At 38.9% G+C, this 20,840-nt stretch overlaps 1 protein-coding gene across 1 annotated transcript; it reads right to left on the reverse strand.

Moving 5' to 3' along the window:
- Nucleotides 1–506: 506 nt before the first annotated feature.
- Nucleotides 507–15,816, reverse strand: LOC134651496 (lysosomal aspartic protease). Its single transcript, XM_063506612.1, has 11 exons — nt 15,691–15,816; nt 15,520–15,601; nt 12,355–12,478; nt 10,745–10,868; nt 8,097–8,215; nt 7,066–7,175; nt 5,833–5,919; nt 5,142–5,298; nt 3,055–3,161; nt 1,283–1,382; nt 507–695 (listed from the first exon to the last, which is right to left on the reverse strand). The coding sequence occupies exons 2-11, from the start codon at nt 15,579–15,581 to the stop codon at nt 534–536; spliced, it is 1,152 nt and encodes a 383-aa protein (XP_063362682.1). The 5' UTR covers nt 15,582–15,601; nt 15,691–15,816; the 3' UTR covers nt 507–533.
- Nucleotides 15,817–20,840: the final 5,024 nt, after the last annotated feature.

Raw genomic sequence — 20,840 nt, forward strand, 5'->3', positions numbered from 1 at the left:
GCTCCAACACGCTAACTTCTTGGCTAAGCATAAAAATTAGATCAGTGTACCTACCCTACCTACTCTAACTTAACGTTATTGTAGTTTTATATTAAATTCCTAAGCTGTTAATTAAGCACTGGTAGTAATTTCGCTGATGACTATCACAAGTAATTAATATATTATGATTCAATTTAAAAAATGACTTACAAATATGTACATATAGATTATTAACCACAATTTTATTATAAGTCAATATGTATAAACGTAAGTTAAACAGATTCACAAAAGGCCGAAAAAATATCAAATTTAGTACTGTTTCTATTCTCAATTTAACGAAATTCAAAATCTCATTACTGAGTAAAATCTACTGAGGCGAACATATTGTAAAACGCGAGTTATAATTGTGGTCTACATACATATATATATATATATATATATATATATATATATGATTGTAAGGCAACAATGGTGAGCAAATTTGTCATAAAAATGTCATGTTATTAGGATGCTCTTTTAAAATTTCGTTCACCAATGTCACCTCAAGACACCGTTTAGACAGCTGGTGCAAACCCGATACGGCGGTTAGCGACGTCGAACTCTGTGTAGTAGCGGCCGATAAACACGTCGCCCAAGATCCAGATGGGGCCGGCCGGTGGCGGCACGTCGAGGCCCATGAAGCCGGACAGGCAGACGGTTTTGCCGAACTGGGATACCTGTAGAGCGAGTGAATATTGAGCATCGTATGCTGTTGAGATTAACTCATACATTGAAAAAGTGATAGATACTAATAATTAATCAGTAAATTGTTTACAATCTCATTTTCCGTCCACACGCACAAAAGAGTATCACCAATCGGGTAAATACTAAAAAAAAAGATTTTGCACACTACAAGGCAGATCAAGTTTTGCACATAGCCAGTGGGGAGACACTCCTCCTTTCGGGCAAACTCGGCTCCATTCGGCTCAGCATTGCTCCAAACAATTATTAGGGTTGGCACCACTTGACACCCTTTTGCGTGCACGACCACAGATAAGATAGACTTGAATTTTGACAACCCTAGCCGAAAGGGATAGCATAATTCGGCCCAGAATCGCTGTCAAACTTCGGTTTTGCAGGAACTGTGCTTTCTCTACGGTAGGACGGTAGTACCTACTATTAATTATTCTGTGACATGGCGTGGTAATTTATCAGGATTTGTCTCAACGAATCGGACTCCTAAAGTGTCGGGGCAAGTCCAAATTCAGTAGTAGAAAATCGGGATGTCCCGAAATTTTCGGGACATCTAGTGACCTATACTTACTCGTAGAACATAATCCTGTCCGTCAAGCGGGAACTCCACGCCGTTGATCGTGAAGGTGACGCGCGGCAACTTGGGGATCAGCGAGCAGTCGAACACGTACCTTACGAAAAAAAAACGATAAGTAAATTACCTATTGGTACGTTCACATGTATGATAACTATTCTATACACATTCCACCACTGCTGGATGCCGTTTATTTTAATATTAAGTAGTAATGTATTAATTTTCCAAATTGTAATGTATTAATTCTTATTTAGACATTGACGATGCAAAAGCGATCCAACGGATCCTACTTGAATAAAGCTATTTTTATCTTTTATCTTTATTGTAATTAATAATCACTCATCATCTTCCTCGCGTTGTCCCGGCATTTTGCCACGGCTCATGGGAGCCTGGGGTCCGCTTGGCAACTAATCCCAGTAATTGGCGTGGGCACTAGTTTTTACGAAAGCGACTGCCATCTGACCTTCCAACCCTCTGGGTTGATAAACTAGGCCCGTATTGGGATTAGTCCGGTTTCCTCACGATGTTTTCCTTCACCAAAAAGCAACTGGTAAATATCAAATGATATTTCGTACATAAGTTCCGAAAAACTCATTGGTACGAGCCGGGGTTCGAACCCGCGACCTCCGGATTGCAAGTCGCACGCTCTTACCGCTAGAACACCAGCGCTTCCAGCAATAATCTCTAATCAGTCAAAATATATTGCAATTTTCTTATGTTCTACGAAATATACACATCTAAATGTTTTCTTAGCCTAGTATTTTGTGTGTCGCTCTGCTGGGTAAACGCCCCTCCCCTGGTTCTCCATGACTTCCGATTTAGCGTTTCTTCCGGCCAGTTGTTAAGGAAGGTGTCAAAGTCGTCCCGCCATCTCTGCCTGGGCCTGCACTGCCCACGCTTCGTCGGCATCCACTTGGTGGCAATGTTAACACATTCATTGCCACCCAACCAAACAAGACATCCGCGCCAGGCCACAAAAATGTCGTCATATAAAGCTGACCACGATCCCGACTATCGGGTCGTCCGGCCTGGGAACGAAATCATGATAGTCGGGTTTTCCGTTTTCGGCACTGAATGTGTTGGGTTATTCCCACTAGTTACCACCAAGTTCTTACCAGTGGTAACTACTGGGAATTTTTTTCCCACCTTTTACCACTGGTAACTACTGGGAAAAATAATTCCCAGTAGTTACCACCAACTCGGTTTGGTGGTAACTAGTGGGAATTTTTATTCCCAGTAGTTACCACCAAAATGTTGTTAGGGTTAAATACTAATAAAAACAGTACAAAAAAATTAAAAATAAATTTAGAGTGATTTAATAAATCATTATTAAGTCGATTAGTGTTTTAGTAAACTGCCTTAAAAGTGACGAAAAAATATTGAAACAGTTTAACCGGTACTAGTACAAAAACTATAATATATGCAAGGATAAATTTAATAATCCATTTAGATTATTTTTAAGTGATTTTATTCGGTAATTCAAAATCACTCTATATTTATACTATACTATTTTATACTGTTTTTATTAGTATTTAACTCTAACAAAATTTTTAGTGGTAACTACTGGGAATAAAAATTCCCAGTAGTTACCACCAAACCGAGTTGGTGGTAACTACTGGGAATAATTTTTCCCAGTAGTTACCAGTGGTAAAAGGTGGGAAAAAAATTCCCAGTAGTTACCACTGGTAACAACTTGGTGGTAACTAGTGGGAATAACCCAATGTGTTAAATTAAATTCAAGAAATTACGCATGGTAAATATATACATACTGTCCAGATACGAGAGGAGTGGCGCCGAGCGCCTTGTTCAAGGTTTCTATCTCAGCGGTGGGGCCGCCGATGAGGGAGGTGCCAGTGTCGGCGATCGCTTCGCATCCCTGCAACGAAAATAGTTATTTAAGAGCCAACAGGAGTGGTCATTTCTCCATACAAACGTACTCGACTGTTTCCTCCGTGGGTTTCGAAGCTGGAGCAATGATTTTTTCAACACAGATTGATATTGTCAATATCTGTGTCGGGCCGTTTTGCTTTTTTTGATATTTTTGTTTTTTAAGGCGCTAGTGCCCTTCAAAAATGGCCAAAATGGCCTAATTACCTATGCCGCAATGAGAGGCGCGCTATTCAAAACTTATATCAATTAGCCAAAAAAGCAAAACGGTCCGACACAGATAATGTCATAATCATTTAGATTTCCAAATTTGGTTACGATTGGTTAAGATTTGGAGGAGGAAACAGTCGAGTACGACACCTCGATTTTTGAGATTTTTACGCAGGATTTTTCGCCTTGTCCTTATCGCACTAGTTTTAGCAGCCGCTTCCGTTAGCGAGACGGGTATATTTACCTAAAATATTTAAATCTCTGCTCCTGTTGGCTCTTAACAAAAAGTTCAGCTTCAAGCTCAGTGTGACCTGCATATTCAAATCGCAGTGTAAGTAATAAACATTGAGTTTGAATAATTAACCTTTTGACCGCCACAGGCGGCTGTGGCCGTTACCGGAAAGTCTTTCCAAGAAGGTCAACGACGGCCAGAGCCGTCAGCTTCGCCAATGCGCGACTTACGCGGGAATCCGTAAAGTTCAATTTCGCTTAAATACTCGCGATCGCCTGGTTTCCGGGGCACGGCATGCATATTCCTCTCTGGCATTCAAAAGGTTAACCTGTCGAATCCCACGATATGACGTCACCATAAGCGTTCTGGCTCATATATGAGCCGTGGGAGCTGACAGATTAATGTACTCACGTTCTCACAGAACTTGTGTCCGGCGATGGCGATGCCGCCGACATGGAACTGCCAGTAGGCGGCCTTGTCGACGGACACATAAGTCATGTTGCCGCGGCAGTGGTTCGTCTCTACGTGTACTCACGTTCTCACAGAACTTGTGTCCGGCGAGTGCGATGCCGCCCACATGGAACTGCCAGTAGGCGGCCTTGTCGACGGACACATAAGTCATGTTGCCGCGGCAGTGGTTCGTCTCTACGTGTACTCACGTTCTCACAGAACTTGTGTCCGGCGAGTGCGATGCCGCCCACATGGAACTGCCAGTAGGCGGCCTTGTCGACGGACACATAAGTCATGTTGCCGCGGCAGTGGTTCGTCTCTACGTGTACTCACGTTCTCACAGAACTTGTGTCCGGCGAGTGCGATGCCGCCCACACGGAACTGCCAGTAGGCGGCCTTGTCGACGGACACATAAGTCATGTTGCCGCGGCAGTGGTTCGTCTCTACGTGTACTCACGTTCTCACAGAACTTGTGTCCGGCGAGTGCGATGCCGCCCACACGGAACTGCCAGTAGGCGGCCTTGTCGACGGACACATAAGTCATGTTGCCGCGGCAGTGGTTCGTCTCTACGTGTACTCACGTTCTCACAGAACTTGTGTCCGGCGAGTGCGATGCCGCCCACACGGAACTGCCAGTAGGCGGCCTTGTCGACGGACACATAAGTCATGTTGCCGCGGCAGTGGTTCGTCTCTACGTGTACTCACGTTCTCACAGAACTTGTGTCCGGCGAGTGCGATGCCGCCCACACGGAACTGCCAGTAGGCGGCCTTGTCGACGGACACATAAGTCATGTTGCCGCGGCAGTGGTTCGTCTCTACGTGTACTCACGTTCTCACAGAACTTGTGTCCGGCGAGTGCGATGCCGCCCACACGGAACTGCCAGTAGGCGGCCTTGTCGACGGACACATAAGTCATGTTGCCGCGGCAGTGGTTCGTCTCTACGTGTACTCACGTTCTCACAGAACTTGTGTCCGGCGAGTGCGATGCCGCCCACATGGAACTGCCAGTAGGCGGCCTTGTCGACGGACACATAAGTCATGTTGCCGCGGCAGTGGTTCGTCTCTACGTGTACTCACGTTCTCACAGAACTTGTGTCCGGCGAGTGCGATGCCGCCCACATGGAACTGCCAGTAGGCGGCCTTGTCGACGGACACATAAGTCATGTTGCCGCGGTAGTGGTTCGGGTCGGAGCCGCCGAGGATCATCTCGCCGCCGACCTTGGCTGACGGATCTCTGTAGAAATAGACGACATTAATAAACTGACAAGTTTGACAACACATGAGGAAAGATGAAACTCTAATTGTTTTGATAAAATATGTACGATAATAAATATAAACTTTGGTTACTCTTAAGCCCAGTTTTTAGGGTTGCGTACTATATGACTCCGCGCTGTCCGTCTGTCTGTCACCAGGCTGTAGCTCATGAACCGTGATAGCTAGACAGTTGACATTTTCACAGACGATGTATTTCTGTTGCCGCTATAACAACAAATACTAAAAACAAAATAAAATAAATATTACTCCCATACAACAAACGTCATTTTTTTGCCGTTTTTGCGTAATGGTACGGAACCCTTCGTGCGCGACTCCGATTCGCCCTTGGCCGGTTTTTTTTTTCATGATAGTTGTTTGGAAATCTTATTGTTACTTTGGAAAATTCAGATGGAAAAATATTTTTGTTGTTTTTTGTTTCATGATAATGACATTCGATTTCTCGCCCCAAATTCAACGAGAAATTCGTACCATGTGAAGTAGCCATAGAACTTACCTGTTCAGATAGAAAGAGAAGACTGGAGCGACGAGCTTCTGGGCCACCATGTTGTCGAATACTGGCGGCACGTGGTCCACGGAGATGCTGCAAGTTACAACACAAACACCATGAGAAATACATGTAACGAAAAAATGTATGTGAGTCAATAATTTAGATACATTCTCAATAACTTCAAACCTCAACTTTTATTCAGCAAATAGCCTACCTGTCCGATCCCGCGACCCGAAAACTAATTTTGTCGTTGTCTCCCAGTATGGCTCACATTTGAGCCACTGGGAGTTGAAGTGGGAGGTTTTGAAAATCGTGGGAAATCTGGAAAATTTATTTACGGCTCATATTTGAGCCCTTGGGATATGACAGGATAGGCCACAAGGTCACTTTTACACATCAACATTGAATTTACATACAAGCAAAAAAAAATACATTTTGCAAATGGTCTAGAAATCTTCTAAAGTGTACGATCTGAGTGCGGTGTTCATATTAAACACATAAGGGGTCATCCATTAATTACATCACACGTTTAGGGGGAGGGAGGGGGTCAAGAAAATGTGACATATTGTGACATGGGGGAGGGGGGAGACACAAACTTTGTTACGTCACTTTAACTTCATCAGTAACCGAAAATTTATTTAAATTATTTTATTCGCTGTACATGTAAATAACAAGTTTTTAAAACGATAATCGGTTTTATTCGTTTAATTTTCTTTCCTAAGCAGTTTTGGGTTATAAAATTACTAATATTTATATCGTCAAAAATATTTTGATAAAATATTAATAATACTTAGGTACTTAATTCGATTTGGCGATTTCGTAGAAAAAATGTGACGTCACACTAGGGGGGAGGGGTTTGCCAAATGTGACCAAGTGTGACAAGGAGGGGGGGAGGGGTCAAAAAACCTAGAAATTCGTGTGACGTAATTAATGGATGACCCCTAATATGCAAACGTATACACATAACACTTCGCCGTATGCCCCACCGAACGCTACGATAGAATAATAGTTTTATACATAAAATACTGAGGGCCAGTTGCACCAACCACATTTAACAGACAGATCAACGCCATGCAGCAGAAACTTTCCATAAAATAAAATTTAGCGAAGGCTTTAACGGTGACAGACGGTTTGGTGCAACCGACCCTAATATGTTTAGATGAGACAGTTACATGGAGCCTTGCGAAAGTTTTAAGTCGTATGTCAATGTGTTAAGGTCTAATGTAGTGTGACACTTACGTGCTGAAGGCCATGCCAAGGATGCCATCGAACTTGGCGGCGACGAACGCGAGGCCGGGCTCGGACAGCGCTTCAGCGAACGTCTGAGATTTCACTGTCACGCCGCCAACCTACAAACATACATTTTTAGGGTTCCGTACCCAAAGGGTAAAAACGGGACCCTATTACTAAGACTCCGCTGTCCGTCCGTCCGTCCGTCTGTCACCGGGCTGTATCTCACGAACCGTGATAGCTAGACAGTTGAAATTTTCACAGACGATGTATTTCTGTTGCCGCTATGACAACAAATACTAAAAACAGAATAAAGTAAAGATTTAAGTGGGGCTCCCATACAACAAACGTGATTTTTGACCGAAGTTAAGCAACGTCGGGCGGGGTCAGTACTTGGATGGGTGACCGTTTTTTTGCTTGTTTTGCTCTATTTTTTGTTGATGGTGCGGAACCCTCTGTGCGCGAGTCCGACTCGCACTTGGCCGGTTTTTTATTTATATGAGCCTAGAGTGTCCCACTGCTGGGCAAAGGCCTCCCTCCTCCTCGTATCCCGGTCTTGACACAAACATAAATAGTTAATATAAAACGCTGGTGGCCTAGTGGTGCGACTTTCAATCCGGAGGTCTCGGGTTCAAACACTTTAAACCCCGGGTCGTACCAATGAGTTTTTCGGAACTTATGTACTAAATATTATTTGATATTTACCAGTCGGTTTTCGGTGAAGGAAAACATCGTGAAGAAACCCGACAAGGCCTAGTTTACCGCATTCCCCTCTGGGTTGGGAGGTCAGATGGCAGTTGCTTTCGTAAAAACTAGTGTTAACGCTAATTCTCGGGCAGAAGGGACAAAATGTTAGGTAACAGATTGGGCGCTCTCGAACGAAAGAAGCGCGATGTTAGCGCGATGGATGTACGACATTCGGAAGGTTGTGTGTCAATTCCCGATAAGATTAGCTTAGGACCGGTACAAATGACGTATTTGAAGCTGCCCATGCTCAGCAGTGGGCGACGAAATTATGAAAAGCTAATGTATGTACTAACCGAGACGGTGTCAGTGGAAAGGAACCCTGAGAGCGAGCCGGAGCCGTAGTGGATGGCGAACTCCTTGCCGTTAGCCACGTACGACGAGGACTTGGTGCTGTCATATTTGTTGTGGAGCACTGCAACAAATATGCAACATAAATCATGCACAGAAATTAGGTTCCGTCTCTCCTGTGGACATAAGCAAAGTTAAGGGCTATTGGTTTCGACGACGGTGCCGCCCTTCTACACATCGATTGAAACCCCTTTTCTACCCTACCTATGCGGTCGATATCACGACAGCAGACAACATGACCTGGATGTGCCGAGGCATCGGCTTGCAAAAGCGGCCAATAGTTTGCATGTTTTGGGTCCGCAGATATTTAATAAAATCCCTGCTACCATTAAAAGCACTAAGACACGCGTAGGTTTTGCCCTAAAACTAAAATCACTGCTGTTACAGAAGGCCTACTATTCCGTCTCTGAATTTCTATCCGAAGTAAGTTAAAATAACTTCTTTAGATACCTATGTATAATTGTATGTTGTGTCCCATAATGCAGATTTTTTATGATAGTTTAAATTATAATATTAGAATTTTCAATGTCTAAATACCTATATTGATTAAAATTTATTAATTTCACTATCTGTACATATTACTGTTAAGTTATCTGTTTGACAATGTATAATCAATACTGAATAAAGGAATATGAATATGAATATGAATATGAAATATGTATTATCTACCCCTTTGCCTATGTATTATTATTGTTATAATAGCGTAAGTTTCTGATTGATTTTCTTAATCCGCAAAAATTGGTTACACCATACCTACTAATATTATAAATGCGGAAGTAGTCTTCACGCTTATACCGCTGAACTGATTTAGATGAAATTTGTTATAAAGATAGTTTGAGGCCCGATGAAAGATAAAGCATACTTTTTTATAGATAGATAGATAAAATCTTTATTCAACCACAACTTACATGTTTTGTGACACAATAAATAATAACAAGAGACAAAAAGAAGAAAGCAACATACAATTTGACACTAATAGCAGTAATAGCAATTTACATATTTATTTTACATAAGTAGAGGGTCATGTGTTGTGGTAAAGAATAGGCGCTGACTCAGCATAGATACTGCGGAGACCGCAGCGCTGATCTTCCGTCAGAACCTTAAATAAACCTACAGTAATGATCATCAATCATCATCTCACGCAGACAAACTCGAGGGCAAACGCTAGTTTCTAATAAGGTATGTGATAAAATCATTATAAACTTATCATCATACAAGCTATTAAATGTGACGTCCCATGGATAAAGGTACCTTATGGCCGTTGGCGCTTACGCTATTATTAACGCCGCTCCGCCGCCGCGCGCTATTATTATTGCGGCGTTATGCGACGTAAGCGCCAAGTGCCATAAGGTACCTTTTGCCGTGGAACGTCACAAATGTCCAGGAGTGACAATTTTTGTTTTAATTTGTGTGTATTCCAAATATTTGTCACAACTTTTTGTAGTTATATTAAAAACAGAATAGTCAATTGACGAGTTTTAAAAATATTTATAAATATGTTTTATTACAGGGTTGTAGCCATAATTTATTTTTTATGACTGCACGTCATACATCACTACCTTACGACACATGTTGTCCGTAATTTCAAAAATATGCAAGTGCGTAATGTTATCTATTAGCGATAATAATGTGGTTTATAGTTAACTTGTGTACCTTATCTGTCGATATGAAATTACACGCGCGGCACATGTTCGTTGTATAAATTTTTATTGTGATCATTGTTATCATGGGTCGGGTGAATCAACTTTTTCTTGTCACTCTTTAAAATCTGATTTTTAGGCATTTAAATTCACCAAACACGCTTTTTTGTGATACTTATAAACCCTTTCCATTGAGGGTCGTCTACCAAGCGTGTCATGAAGAAGGTGGTGTACAAACAACTTATGCTAACAACTATGCTACTATTGTCTCTTGGCTGACCGGACAGAATAACAACAAGAAATAGTTGATCCATCCGGTCATTTCACACTAAATAGGCTTTTAGGTTACTTAGCTGCTTAATTCGTGCCTCGCCGATTCTTAAAGTATTTCCCTTACGTGCCGGGTTTAGGTATGTCCTACTCTATAGTTTTTTAAGCGGTTCATATTTAGTACTATTTCCCGTTCCACAACCCTTTCAACTATAGTATTAGACACGAACCAAACTGAGGCCCAGAGACGTAAAACTTTGTAGGTAGGATGAGAGATGATCCCAGCACCCCTAGCACATGATTGGTGCGACAGTATCTCGCCGCGAGATACTGTCGCACCAATCATGTGCTAGCCTGGCGTCGTCAGTTTGGTTTGCGTCGACTACAACAGAAATGATCCTATCATATATCCTATCCTATATGTATACAGTTTATGTTTCAGAAACCATAACCCTTTAAGCGGGCATTCACTATCTATTCGATGCTGGCTGTTCTCAACATCACGCGTTGTGCAGAGGTGTGTCGAGCGAGTTTAGACTGTATTGCTATACACATAAGGTTTACTCACGGCTGACTATTTTGGCATCTTAGGTTAGACGATCCGGTGCCGAATACCCCACCAAATATTTATGTGGAGTTAAGCGAATTATGATTGTAGGTCTATACAAATAAGGTCTACTTACGGCAAGCTATGTTGGTGTAGTGGCATTTCTTAGAAGGCACCCAAAGGTTGGAGGACCCGGTGTCGAAGACCACGCGGAAAGTCTGCGGCGGGGTGCCAATAGAGATCGGGCCGTAGTATTGCGCCTAGACAAACATACAAACAAGACAGTATGATTATAATTATGCAACATACTTCACTGACGATTGGTATAACCTTACGTGTTGTTTTTAGGCTTACGCATTGTAAGATAACTATGTCACAACGGAATATGAAAATTCTTTACTGGTCTAAAATCTGATTGATTTAACTTTGATTATTTTTAACATCGCATTTTAGACAGACACATCTCCGAATCACTGGCATTCAACGTTTTAACTAGTAAAGTACAAAACTAAGGACAATTCGTCCAGTGTTAAAGAAATAAGTCACAAAGAATCAAACAGAAAATTTCCTATTTAAGGTAAAATGACCGAGTATCACATCATATACCTACAAATATGTCAGGAATGTCAGGATCGTAGCAAATGGAAATCCGTGGTCTCTGCCTACCCCTCCGCGATATAGGCGTGATTATATGTATGTATGTATACCATAGAGTCACACAAGACTTGCTTGTAACCATATGTACACTTGTTGCAATTGTCTGGGGGCCTACCGCGAACCACGTTCGACGTGTTGCTTCCCTGTCATACTTACGTACGAATTTACAAGTGCGACAGAGAGGCAACACGTCAAACGTGGTTCGCGGTAGGCCTTCTGAAATCTGAATCGTTGACAGTCGGACCAAGGGCAAACAATTCGTCACCTCGGTTCAACGCCCAGCCGGGCTAGCACATGATTGGCGCGACAGTATCTCGCGGCGAGATAAGTCTATCTCGCACTAGTAGTCACCCGTCCCTCTTTTATTAACATAGTTAGAAAAAGACGGGTAGTCTATCTCGCCGCGAGATACTGTCGCGCCAATCATGTGCTAGGCCTACTGGCCCTCACGTATTGAAATAACTCAGACAAGTCCAGAAGCGAGAGGTTATCGACCAAGTCCGTATAGTTCAGTAATTTCAATGGTTACACGCAAATTCTCACCTTATTTCCTAGCCAATAAGATTCAAGAATAACGAAATAACCAAACTATTTAAACTAGAGAGGGTTATCACAATCGGTCGTACGATATCGGTGTAATTAGTTGTGTGTAAACAGCACGTTTGAGTTGATTGCAAACATTATGCTAAAAAACATGTTATTTAAAAATAACTTTTGGAACCTGTTTTACAACTGACCTACACCTACATCATATTGTCTTCGGTTACCGCGATAGTTACTCATGACATAAAACTATTAAAACGGATTACATATATCTCGTATATTGAATTGACACCCGTTGACCACGAACGCTGTAAAGGGTTCGAAACGTCGGGATGTAGTAGCAATTCAATATACGCGATATAATCCGTTTTAATAGTTTAATTCAATTCGACCTACATCAATTTCTAATCTAGTGCAACAGATATTCGTTTTCGGCCGAATAGTAGGCAATATTCAGCCGATTACCGAATATTCGGCAGAGTGGCCGAATACCGAATAGTTGCCGAATATTCGTGGCATAGTTCTGGTCCACATAGTTATACTTACATCGAGGTAGTTGGACAGGGGCTCGGGCGAGGGTCCGGCCGGGCGCCGGAGTCGGAGCATGTTGAGCTCCGTGCCCACTGCTGCTAGCTGACCGCGCGCAGATTCCACGCGGTGCAGCGGAACTCTGAAAACATGGATAATTATGCAACTGCATAGCAGAATATGAATAGCACCACTTGGTGACATACCTACAGACCCTACATTCAAACATGCAGTTGAATAATTTTACGGTTTAGACTCACTTGTTTTAAGTCACTCGCGCGACATGTTTCGGAGAGCCTAGGTCTCCTTTCTCAAGCACGCTGCTCGCACTGTTAGTGCTTGAGAAAGGAGACCTAGGCTCTCCGAAACATGTCGCGCGAGTGACTTAAAACAAGTGAGTCTAAACCGTAAAATTATTCAATGTTAGTATGTCTCACAACAGTTTAAATTCAAACATGCAGTCTTTTTGACATGTTCAGTCAAGGAATTTAATTAACAACCCACCTAAGATTCAATATCGTACAATTCGTACACGTACAGCAACGACGTTGCTTTGAAATGTCGCGATTTTCGACCTTAATGCATTGCGAATGTGTAACAACTTTTCAAAGAAATGGGTAGGGAATTAATCCAGGGAGGGGTCGGAACCGGTTGTTTTGCTTCGAAATAACCATATTTTTCGAACTATTTTATACTCGAAATGTAGGACTCAGTTGTGTTTTTAGGTAGTTGTGTTTATTAGATTGCCCAAATAGAAATGAAATAATTAGCAAAGAACGAAAATATACCGTTTTGTTCCCATACAAAAAATACTGGTATCCAATCCCTTAATTAAACTGTACATTGTTTGTCAAAAGTCCAATACCCTACTGGAACACAAGTTTTAACAATTGTGTTTTTAAAATTGTATTTTACAAGCAAATTACTTAATGGAAATATGTTCTATATACTGGGGACCAAATAAAAACCAAATTATAAATACTACAAAATATGTATACTAACAGAAAACAGACTTGCTTATTATAAGTAGATCATTGAACATGCATGTGTTTCTGCTATCACTGTGCTTACATAACTTGGTTTATTTATTAAACATTTTCAGATAAAACACTATCTTACTACCAACAACTTGCATATTGGCAATTTATATAGGTTCAAATGCGATAGTAATGGCATTAAAAGTATTAAAACTTTACAAATCTTGCTTGCAGCAATGTGTGATTGAGATGCACAATTGCACATATAAATAATTGATGATAAAATGAGTCATAGTCATAGTATATTCTTCTATGTTTATAATAAACTTCAATATATTTTTTATGCCTTTGCCACACCTTTGTCAACAATAGGGATTGCAGAACCGGTACTGTTTAAAAGAACCGGGATTTTCGGTACCGGGCAAAAATGGAACCGGGATTTCCCGGTATTTTCGGTACTTTCGGGACTGACTTCAAAAATCAGTTTTCACATCAATTTTCAGTAAAAAAAAGCATAAAACGACCACGAATCTTTCTTAAAACAATAAAAAAGTAGCACAGTGAAGGTACACACCTCTTTTGTACTATAATATGTGTCTTTAAGTCACACAATCATTAATATAATTTGTTTTTTTTTTTCCTAAACTACATGATATTTTTACTATCTTTGTTGATTGGCAAAATTGAATTGTGGCTCAGTAATATCATCATTTTTTTTTAAATATGTAAGACGTTTTGTAAAAAAGGATAAAAAAATTGATAATTCTCGCATGCGTTCAAAATGGGCTGTGGACCTTCGAACATATAATAACAGTACTATCAATACGACAAATCAAGAAATTATTCAGCCAGAATTATTAATTCATTTAAAATATCATTATCATATGTGAGTTTCTTATATCGTGTTTGAATTTGAATTAAAAGTAGTATTTTATTAATTACAAAATTGTCTCTATTTTTGCTTCTAGTTAGTATACAAATATGAAATAACTAATTGTTCGTATAAAATGATTTATCGTACAAACATTTTTGCCCTTCTTAAAGTATCAAATTACGCAATTTTATATTGTCGGCATTGTCATTATTGTCAAACCCATTGACTTTTTTTTAAATTTATTTTAATGTAGTGGTCAGCCGTAAAAGTATTACCATCAGCCTTAGATTGATAAAATATATTTATTTTCTTTATAAAACATGATATTTCATGCTAAGTAACAGAAAGCAGTCAAATATTGTACCGGAAATTTTAGTCCCGAAAATCCCGGGAGTACCGGAATTTTAATTTTGAAATCCCGGTTCTTTGCTTGGCTCTAAATCCCGGGAATTCCCGGTACTTTCGGTACCGGTATTTCCCGGGAGCAAACCCTAGTCAACAATAAGGCAAATATGATTCATACTAAACATAGTAAAACAAGAATGCTATTCTATTAGGTCATCAGAGCATTACATTATGGACTTTGTTTAACATATACAATTTCTACAAATTATATCTCTGGCTATTCCTATAGAAATATAATTTTTAGGAGTATGTTATGTCATGTATGTTTTTTTGGTATAGGAAAACACAAATATGAAATTCCTATCTGAAAATCAGAATATGAATTGAAGAAGAAAAAGACTGCACCTTTTTAGACACTTTTTGGTAGCAACATAAACAATATTTGTACTTTTGGTTACAAAAGATTAGGTTTATCTTAATAAAGTGGGTAAACTGTTTATGACTTACAGCAGTTAAATCAATTTTACAGTTTAATTCATGAGAACAAAAGTGTGAGTTAAACCGTTAAATTAATTTAAGGTACTAAGTAAGTAGTAAAGTAATTCTTAAATCTATACATTTTGTTTCATGAATTATCAAGAAATGAAGTGAAAAAGAGTTTTATTCAACATGGAACATTAATAAAATAATGTCAAGTATGGTAAAATAATAAATCTACCATATTTGAATTATAATCTAAACTGCTAGACTTGCTAGAGTATCGTGAAAGTTTAAATCAGTGTTTTGCTAGAGTATTGTAGTTAAATTAGTATAAATTTGTAAAATTAATATTACTTGATTTCATCAAAACAAAAGTATACCATACCTACCTACATTATTCCATCGTCTTGCTTACAAACAACGTAAATACAAAGCTTGCCAAAACCACGAATAATGCAAGTCATACATGGTTACAGGTATGTTGTTAGGAAAGAAAGCATCACTTACCTAATGAAGTCAGCTGCGCAGGTTGCGGCGAAAGCCAGGAAAATAATAGCTAATTTTCCCATTGTTAAAGAATCACTGGGCACTGCGAATAAAACAATTAATTAAAAATACGTAAATATTGTTAACGCACAAACGCGTAAATCTAGTATATGGTCTAGACAAAATACTTACCGACAATTCGATGATTTTCTTCCTTCGCAAATGTCCGCACGCGATGAAAATAATTAGTTAATTAAATCAAATCGCCGGTACTCGACGTATTTCTCGCTTTTTGTTCAATTGATTTGACACTGACATTGACATAACATGACTGACAGCTGACAGCGACATTTGTCAGTGTTGCAAGCCTGCATTCACGAGAGCCAATAATGATCAGCTAATACAATGCTCGGCTCATCCGGGAACAATTTTTGAAATGGTTGAATCAGGTTGTGTCTTGTGTGAACGAAAACGCCGATTATGAATGACCGATAAAATAAAATGGAGTTGCGGGGTGCGGACGCAAGAATACCAATTTGTGACCCTAGTATTCGCGTTTGGGGGTATTTTTAGGGTTCCGTAGCCAAATGGCAAAAAACGGAACCCTTATAGATTCGTCATGTCTGTCTGTCTGTCTGTCTGTCCGTCCGTATGTCACAGCCACTTTTCTCCGAAACTATAAGAACTATACTGTTGAAACTTGGTAAGTAGATGTATTCTGTGAACCGCATTAAGATTTTCACACAAAAATAGAAAAAAAACAATACATTTTTGGGGTTCCCCATACTTCGAACTGAAACTCAAAATGTTTTTTTTTCATCAAACCCATACGTGTGGGGTATCTATGGATAGGTCTTCAAAAATGATATTGAGGTTTCTAATATCATTTTTTTCTAAACTGAATAGTTTGAGCGAGAGACACTTCCAAAGTGGTAAAATGTGTGTCCCCCCCCTGTAACTTCTAAAATAAGAGAATGATAAAACTAAAAAAATATATATGATGTACATTACCATGTAAACTTCCACCGAAAATTGGTTTGAACGAGATCTAGTAAGTAGTTTTTTTTTATACGTCATAAATCGCCTAAATACGGAACCCTTCATGGGCGAGTCCGACTCGCACTTGGCCGCTTTTTTTTTAAATTTAGAGCGCCCAAATATCACCTTAAACTGACGCCAATTTCTTTTCCGATCAAATAATTGTACCGTCTGGACTGGCCTTAATGCTCGACATGCCCGTATGCAGTTGGTATGTAGACCGTATGGCATCCTCGAGCGTTCTCTTTTCTGTAAAGCCTGGTTTATATGCGCGTGGCAAGCCTCAGGGACGCAGGTATGCGTTAGAGGGAGCAAACGATATTGCTATCTCATTCAACCGCATAGTTGCGTCCCTTGAGGCTTACAAAGCTCGCATGTAAACAGGCATAATTCTCTGTTCCATTCATTCCCTTGGTCGATAAACAACGTGCGTTGGACTCCCCGCAAGCAGTATAAGTATAACGACTAGTGAATAAAGTAAAACTCATCGCGTTATGTTATGATTTTATTCTTTGCTCCCGCACCCCGTTAGCGGATCGTATCGATCAATGAAAACGGTTCGCCAAATGCGGGCCCTATCTATTAATAAAGCCTAAATCTGTAATGCAGCATTTCCAAGTAGTTCGGCCATTAATAGGTGGGTGAATAATGTAGATTGCTACATCATTCGATCTTGGGTCCTTCAGAACATCATGAGTTTTTGTTATGTGGGCAAAGGTGGAAGACCTTACCTTGAATTGAATATCAATCAGAAGATAAGGTTATTCAATGTACATTATGTTTAAAAATGAAACTACAGCAATAGTGTACTTATGTTTATATTAATTTAATAAGTAACAACTATACGGCCCGAGCACGCGCCGCAAGCGTCCGCCACCGCCACACACATACACATCTCTCTCACACACACAAACATGTCACATGATTAGCTACCTTCACCCACAGGCGGGCTCTCGCCGACGATCGCTATTGTAAAAGTAAGCCAATTAACACACCATTAAGGTTTTAATTACAACGCTCAGGTGTAATCAATTCTCAGTGACATCATTGTAAAATATGTAGCGTCATATCGCCCAAAATAGTTTTTTGTTCATACTAGATTTGATTCGTTTTGTTTTAATTGATATAATAAAAATCAATGTTCTGTGCTTGTTTTTCAAGAAAACGATAAATATTTTTATTTATTCCATAGCTTAACCTAAATAAAAATATTTAGGGAACCTATGAACAATTTGAACATTATTTCACGCAATTTTACATCTCGATTTAGTTTAAATAATGTCCAAAAATAATGATATTTAAATATAAATCATATGGAAACACATTGTAATTAGTTACATAGTGTTTTCAAACATTACTTAGAAGCTGTCCCCAGCAATTGTTCTTATCGACTTTAAAACTTCTGGGCGTTAGGAGGTTATTACATTTTCTTGTACAAGTATCTTGAAAGTAACAATGCTACATGATTTAATTTCATGGTACCGAGAGTTGATTCTACATACAGGGTGCCATTTGAGTCGTGATCAGTAATATGATTTTCTAACTCAATAAACAACGAGCAATTTCATGCCCCTACTCTTACTAAAATCAGACAAGCTTTTTTTATTTTTTGTTTATTTTTGTCATTTATTTTACTTTCATAAGTGGATTTAGGATATTACGACGGCTTATTAAGATAATTTACATTAGTAAATTGAATCGCCTCTTTGAATCGGAACTGTCATTGACGTCAATTTTGTCATTTGTCCCCGAGGGTATGGCATGAGTGGTGGGGATAACTGACAGAACGGGATAGTCTTATGTATCTTTCACTAGGAGTAGCAGAGAAAGCGCTATTATTGTTTGTCTTTGTCAGAGTCTCATATTTTTTTATTCCCCACCGTAGTTTATGGTGGGATACAAACAATGCGTAAACGTCAAATTGGTGTGAAACATATGAACAGTGCAAAGATTATCAGGAAAAATATTGAAATCAGTGTTTCGTGTGCATGTAGTAGTACTTAACAATTCAACAAATATGGTGAATTGCTCAGTTTTGCGCTGTACAAGTGACTGCCGGCAAAAACAGGACAACGTAACATTTCACAGGTAAATACAGTATTTTATACTTCGGTCACATTATCATGCTTAGTAACAGCATCCTACAATCTATATCAATTAAAATCTGAGTAGAAAAAGCATTTACAGTAAATAATAACTCGGGTAAAAAAATTAACCTATAAATATTTCCTGATAAATTAACCGACCAAATTACGTACGCATATTGACAGTAAGCCGTCACCCTTTTAATAACGTGTATTCAATTTAGTCGCATAGCTATTATTCGAGGGATACCAGCCCGCGATGCATATCATTACCCCAAAATTCGGGTATTTTGCATTTTAATAACATTTTTATAAATAATTTTGCTGTAGAACTGGACATATACGAACAATAAAATTGAACTGTGTTTAAATTAGAATGTAAATTATATTTATTTAACACTGACTTAATATAAAAGAAATAGACACACAAAGCAGAACAAAAACGTCAAGAAATGTGGATCCCAATGACGTTTCGCACCATTTGCATTGATGATAAAAACGCTTACGTAAATTTTGAGTCAAGATAAATGATTCGTACAGAAAAGAGCTTAATGTCGTAAGCATTAAGTGTCAAATTTGCAAACATAAGTACCAACACTGTTAAAAAATTTAGTCCGATGGCACTAAACGTAACGTATTTACGTCAAACAACGTCAAACGAGACTAATGAATGAATGGAGTCACTTTGGTAAACTTTAATATGTATTACTGTACAGGAAAACCAATTGAAGTAATAAATAAAACAAATTTAATTTAATCGGGAGCTCAAATAAAATTAATTCGTGGTTCAAATTCAAACAAATTAAATTTTTAATTCGTAAGTATACGTCTTTAAATACTAATTTCCTTGAAATAAATTCTACTTATTAAATAACTGTGTATTTAAGATCTACATTTACTCATAGCACGGGTGCACGGGGAAATTTAGATACTGATTGGATTTTTTTTATAAAGTCTACCTATACTTTATAAAAAAAATCCTGTGGTTGTCACTGTGTTCCGACAGGTTTAGCATTTACAGTTAGTCGATATAAGCCCTTATTGGTGGTGTATATGTCGGAAACAGGGAAATGGGCCGAACACACAAGTGCCGTTTTGCCTTGTTTAAAACTGCATCACCCCTATCTCTTGCTATAATTAAATAGCAGTCCACTTTGCACGTCGCATAGGTTTTCTTGGAAATCTTCAATTTAAACATAATATTGTTTCTTATGAATTCCATATAAAAATAAAAAAAAATATTGACCTCACATCGACTCATTAGAATTTTGTTCCTTGACATCCCTTCTTTGGTACTAACAAATTAATTTATTCAAAACCATAAAATTACCACCAGATTACATAAATTATGTAATGCTATCCAAAGAACTAACCGAAAGAAATACATTCCATCCTTTTTCCTTGCTTTATCATTGTTATTTTTACATATTTTAACGGCACATTTCGTAATTGTTGACAACTTCACATTTGAGCGTTTCAAACAAGACTAAACGAAAAAGTAATGCATGATCTGTTTTGACATCACTTTTGTGGGGCCATTTTTGGCGGCTGATTGGGTATCCAGTTCTTTATACTATATCAATGTTATTTAAGCATTACGGATTCTTTCTAACGTTATAGGGGGTTTTGCCACGACTCAGATAATCTAATTCTATGATATGCTGCAGGCACTAATTCTTAATTTTGCAATAAGAGTCATAGATTACAAAATTAATATTTCGTTTATTACCTCCAGATTTTCACAAGATGCAGGCACGCGTGCTAAATGGATTTTAGCAACCGGAAGGAGAAACTGGGCACCGACGCAAAACTGCCGGATATGCTCAAAGCATATTACGAAAACCTACCTTTTCTATTACTTGTAATATGTATAATTAATCGCTTAATGATATAGACATTTTTGTTCATAGTTTGTCCGTTTGCAAGAACAAAGTTCGGCATATTTTGTTTACTAGTAATTGAAAAATTGTTTCAAGTAAATATTTTGCATTGTTTTTTTACTTTATTTGCGTGTTGTACTCACAACTATACCTACGGGTAATTTATAATTAAGTAACCTATTTACTTTTCATTGTAATAGTCAACTTAGTAACGTATGAAACTTTAGGTCTATTTTTAGTCATTTTTGTAAGACTTATTTGTAAAAGGCTGTTTGTTTTCTAAATAAATTAAAAAAAAAAAGAAAATTGGCCCATTGATATTTTATTTATCGCTGCGTCT

The sequence above is a fragment of the Cydia amplana genome, chromosome 10 (assembly GCF_948474715.1).
Source record: "Cydia amplana chromosome 10, ilCydAmpl1.1, whole genome shotgun sequence".
NCBI classification, from domain to species: domain Eukaryota; kingdom Metazoa; phylum Arthropoda; class Insecta; order Lepidoptera; family Tortricidae; genus Cydia; species Cydia amplana.

What these genes read in the sequence shown, in the direction of transcription:
- LOC134651496 (XM_063506612.1), bottom strand. Translation starts at nt 15,581, where the DNA reads ATGGGAAAATTAGCTATTATTTTCCTGGCTTTCGCCGCAACCTGCGCA. An exon ending in CCCTGTCCAACTACCTCGAT is followed by an intron (nt 10,869 to 12,354) that starts GTAAGTATAACT and finishes ATGTTTGTCTAG; the next exon opens with GCGCAATACTACGGCCCGAT. An exon ending in CTACACCAACATAGCTTGCC is followed by an intron (nt 8,216 to 10,744) that starts GTAAGTAGACCT and finishes TATTTGTTGCAG; the next exon opens with TGCTCCACAACAAATATGAC.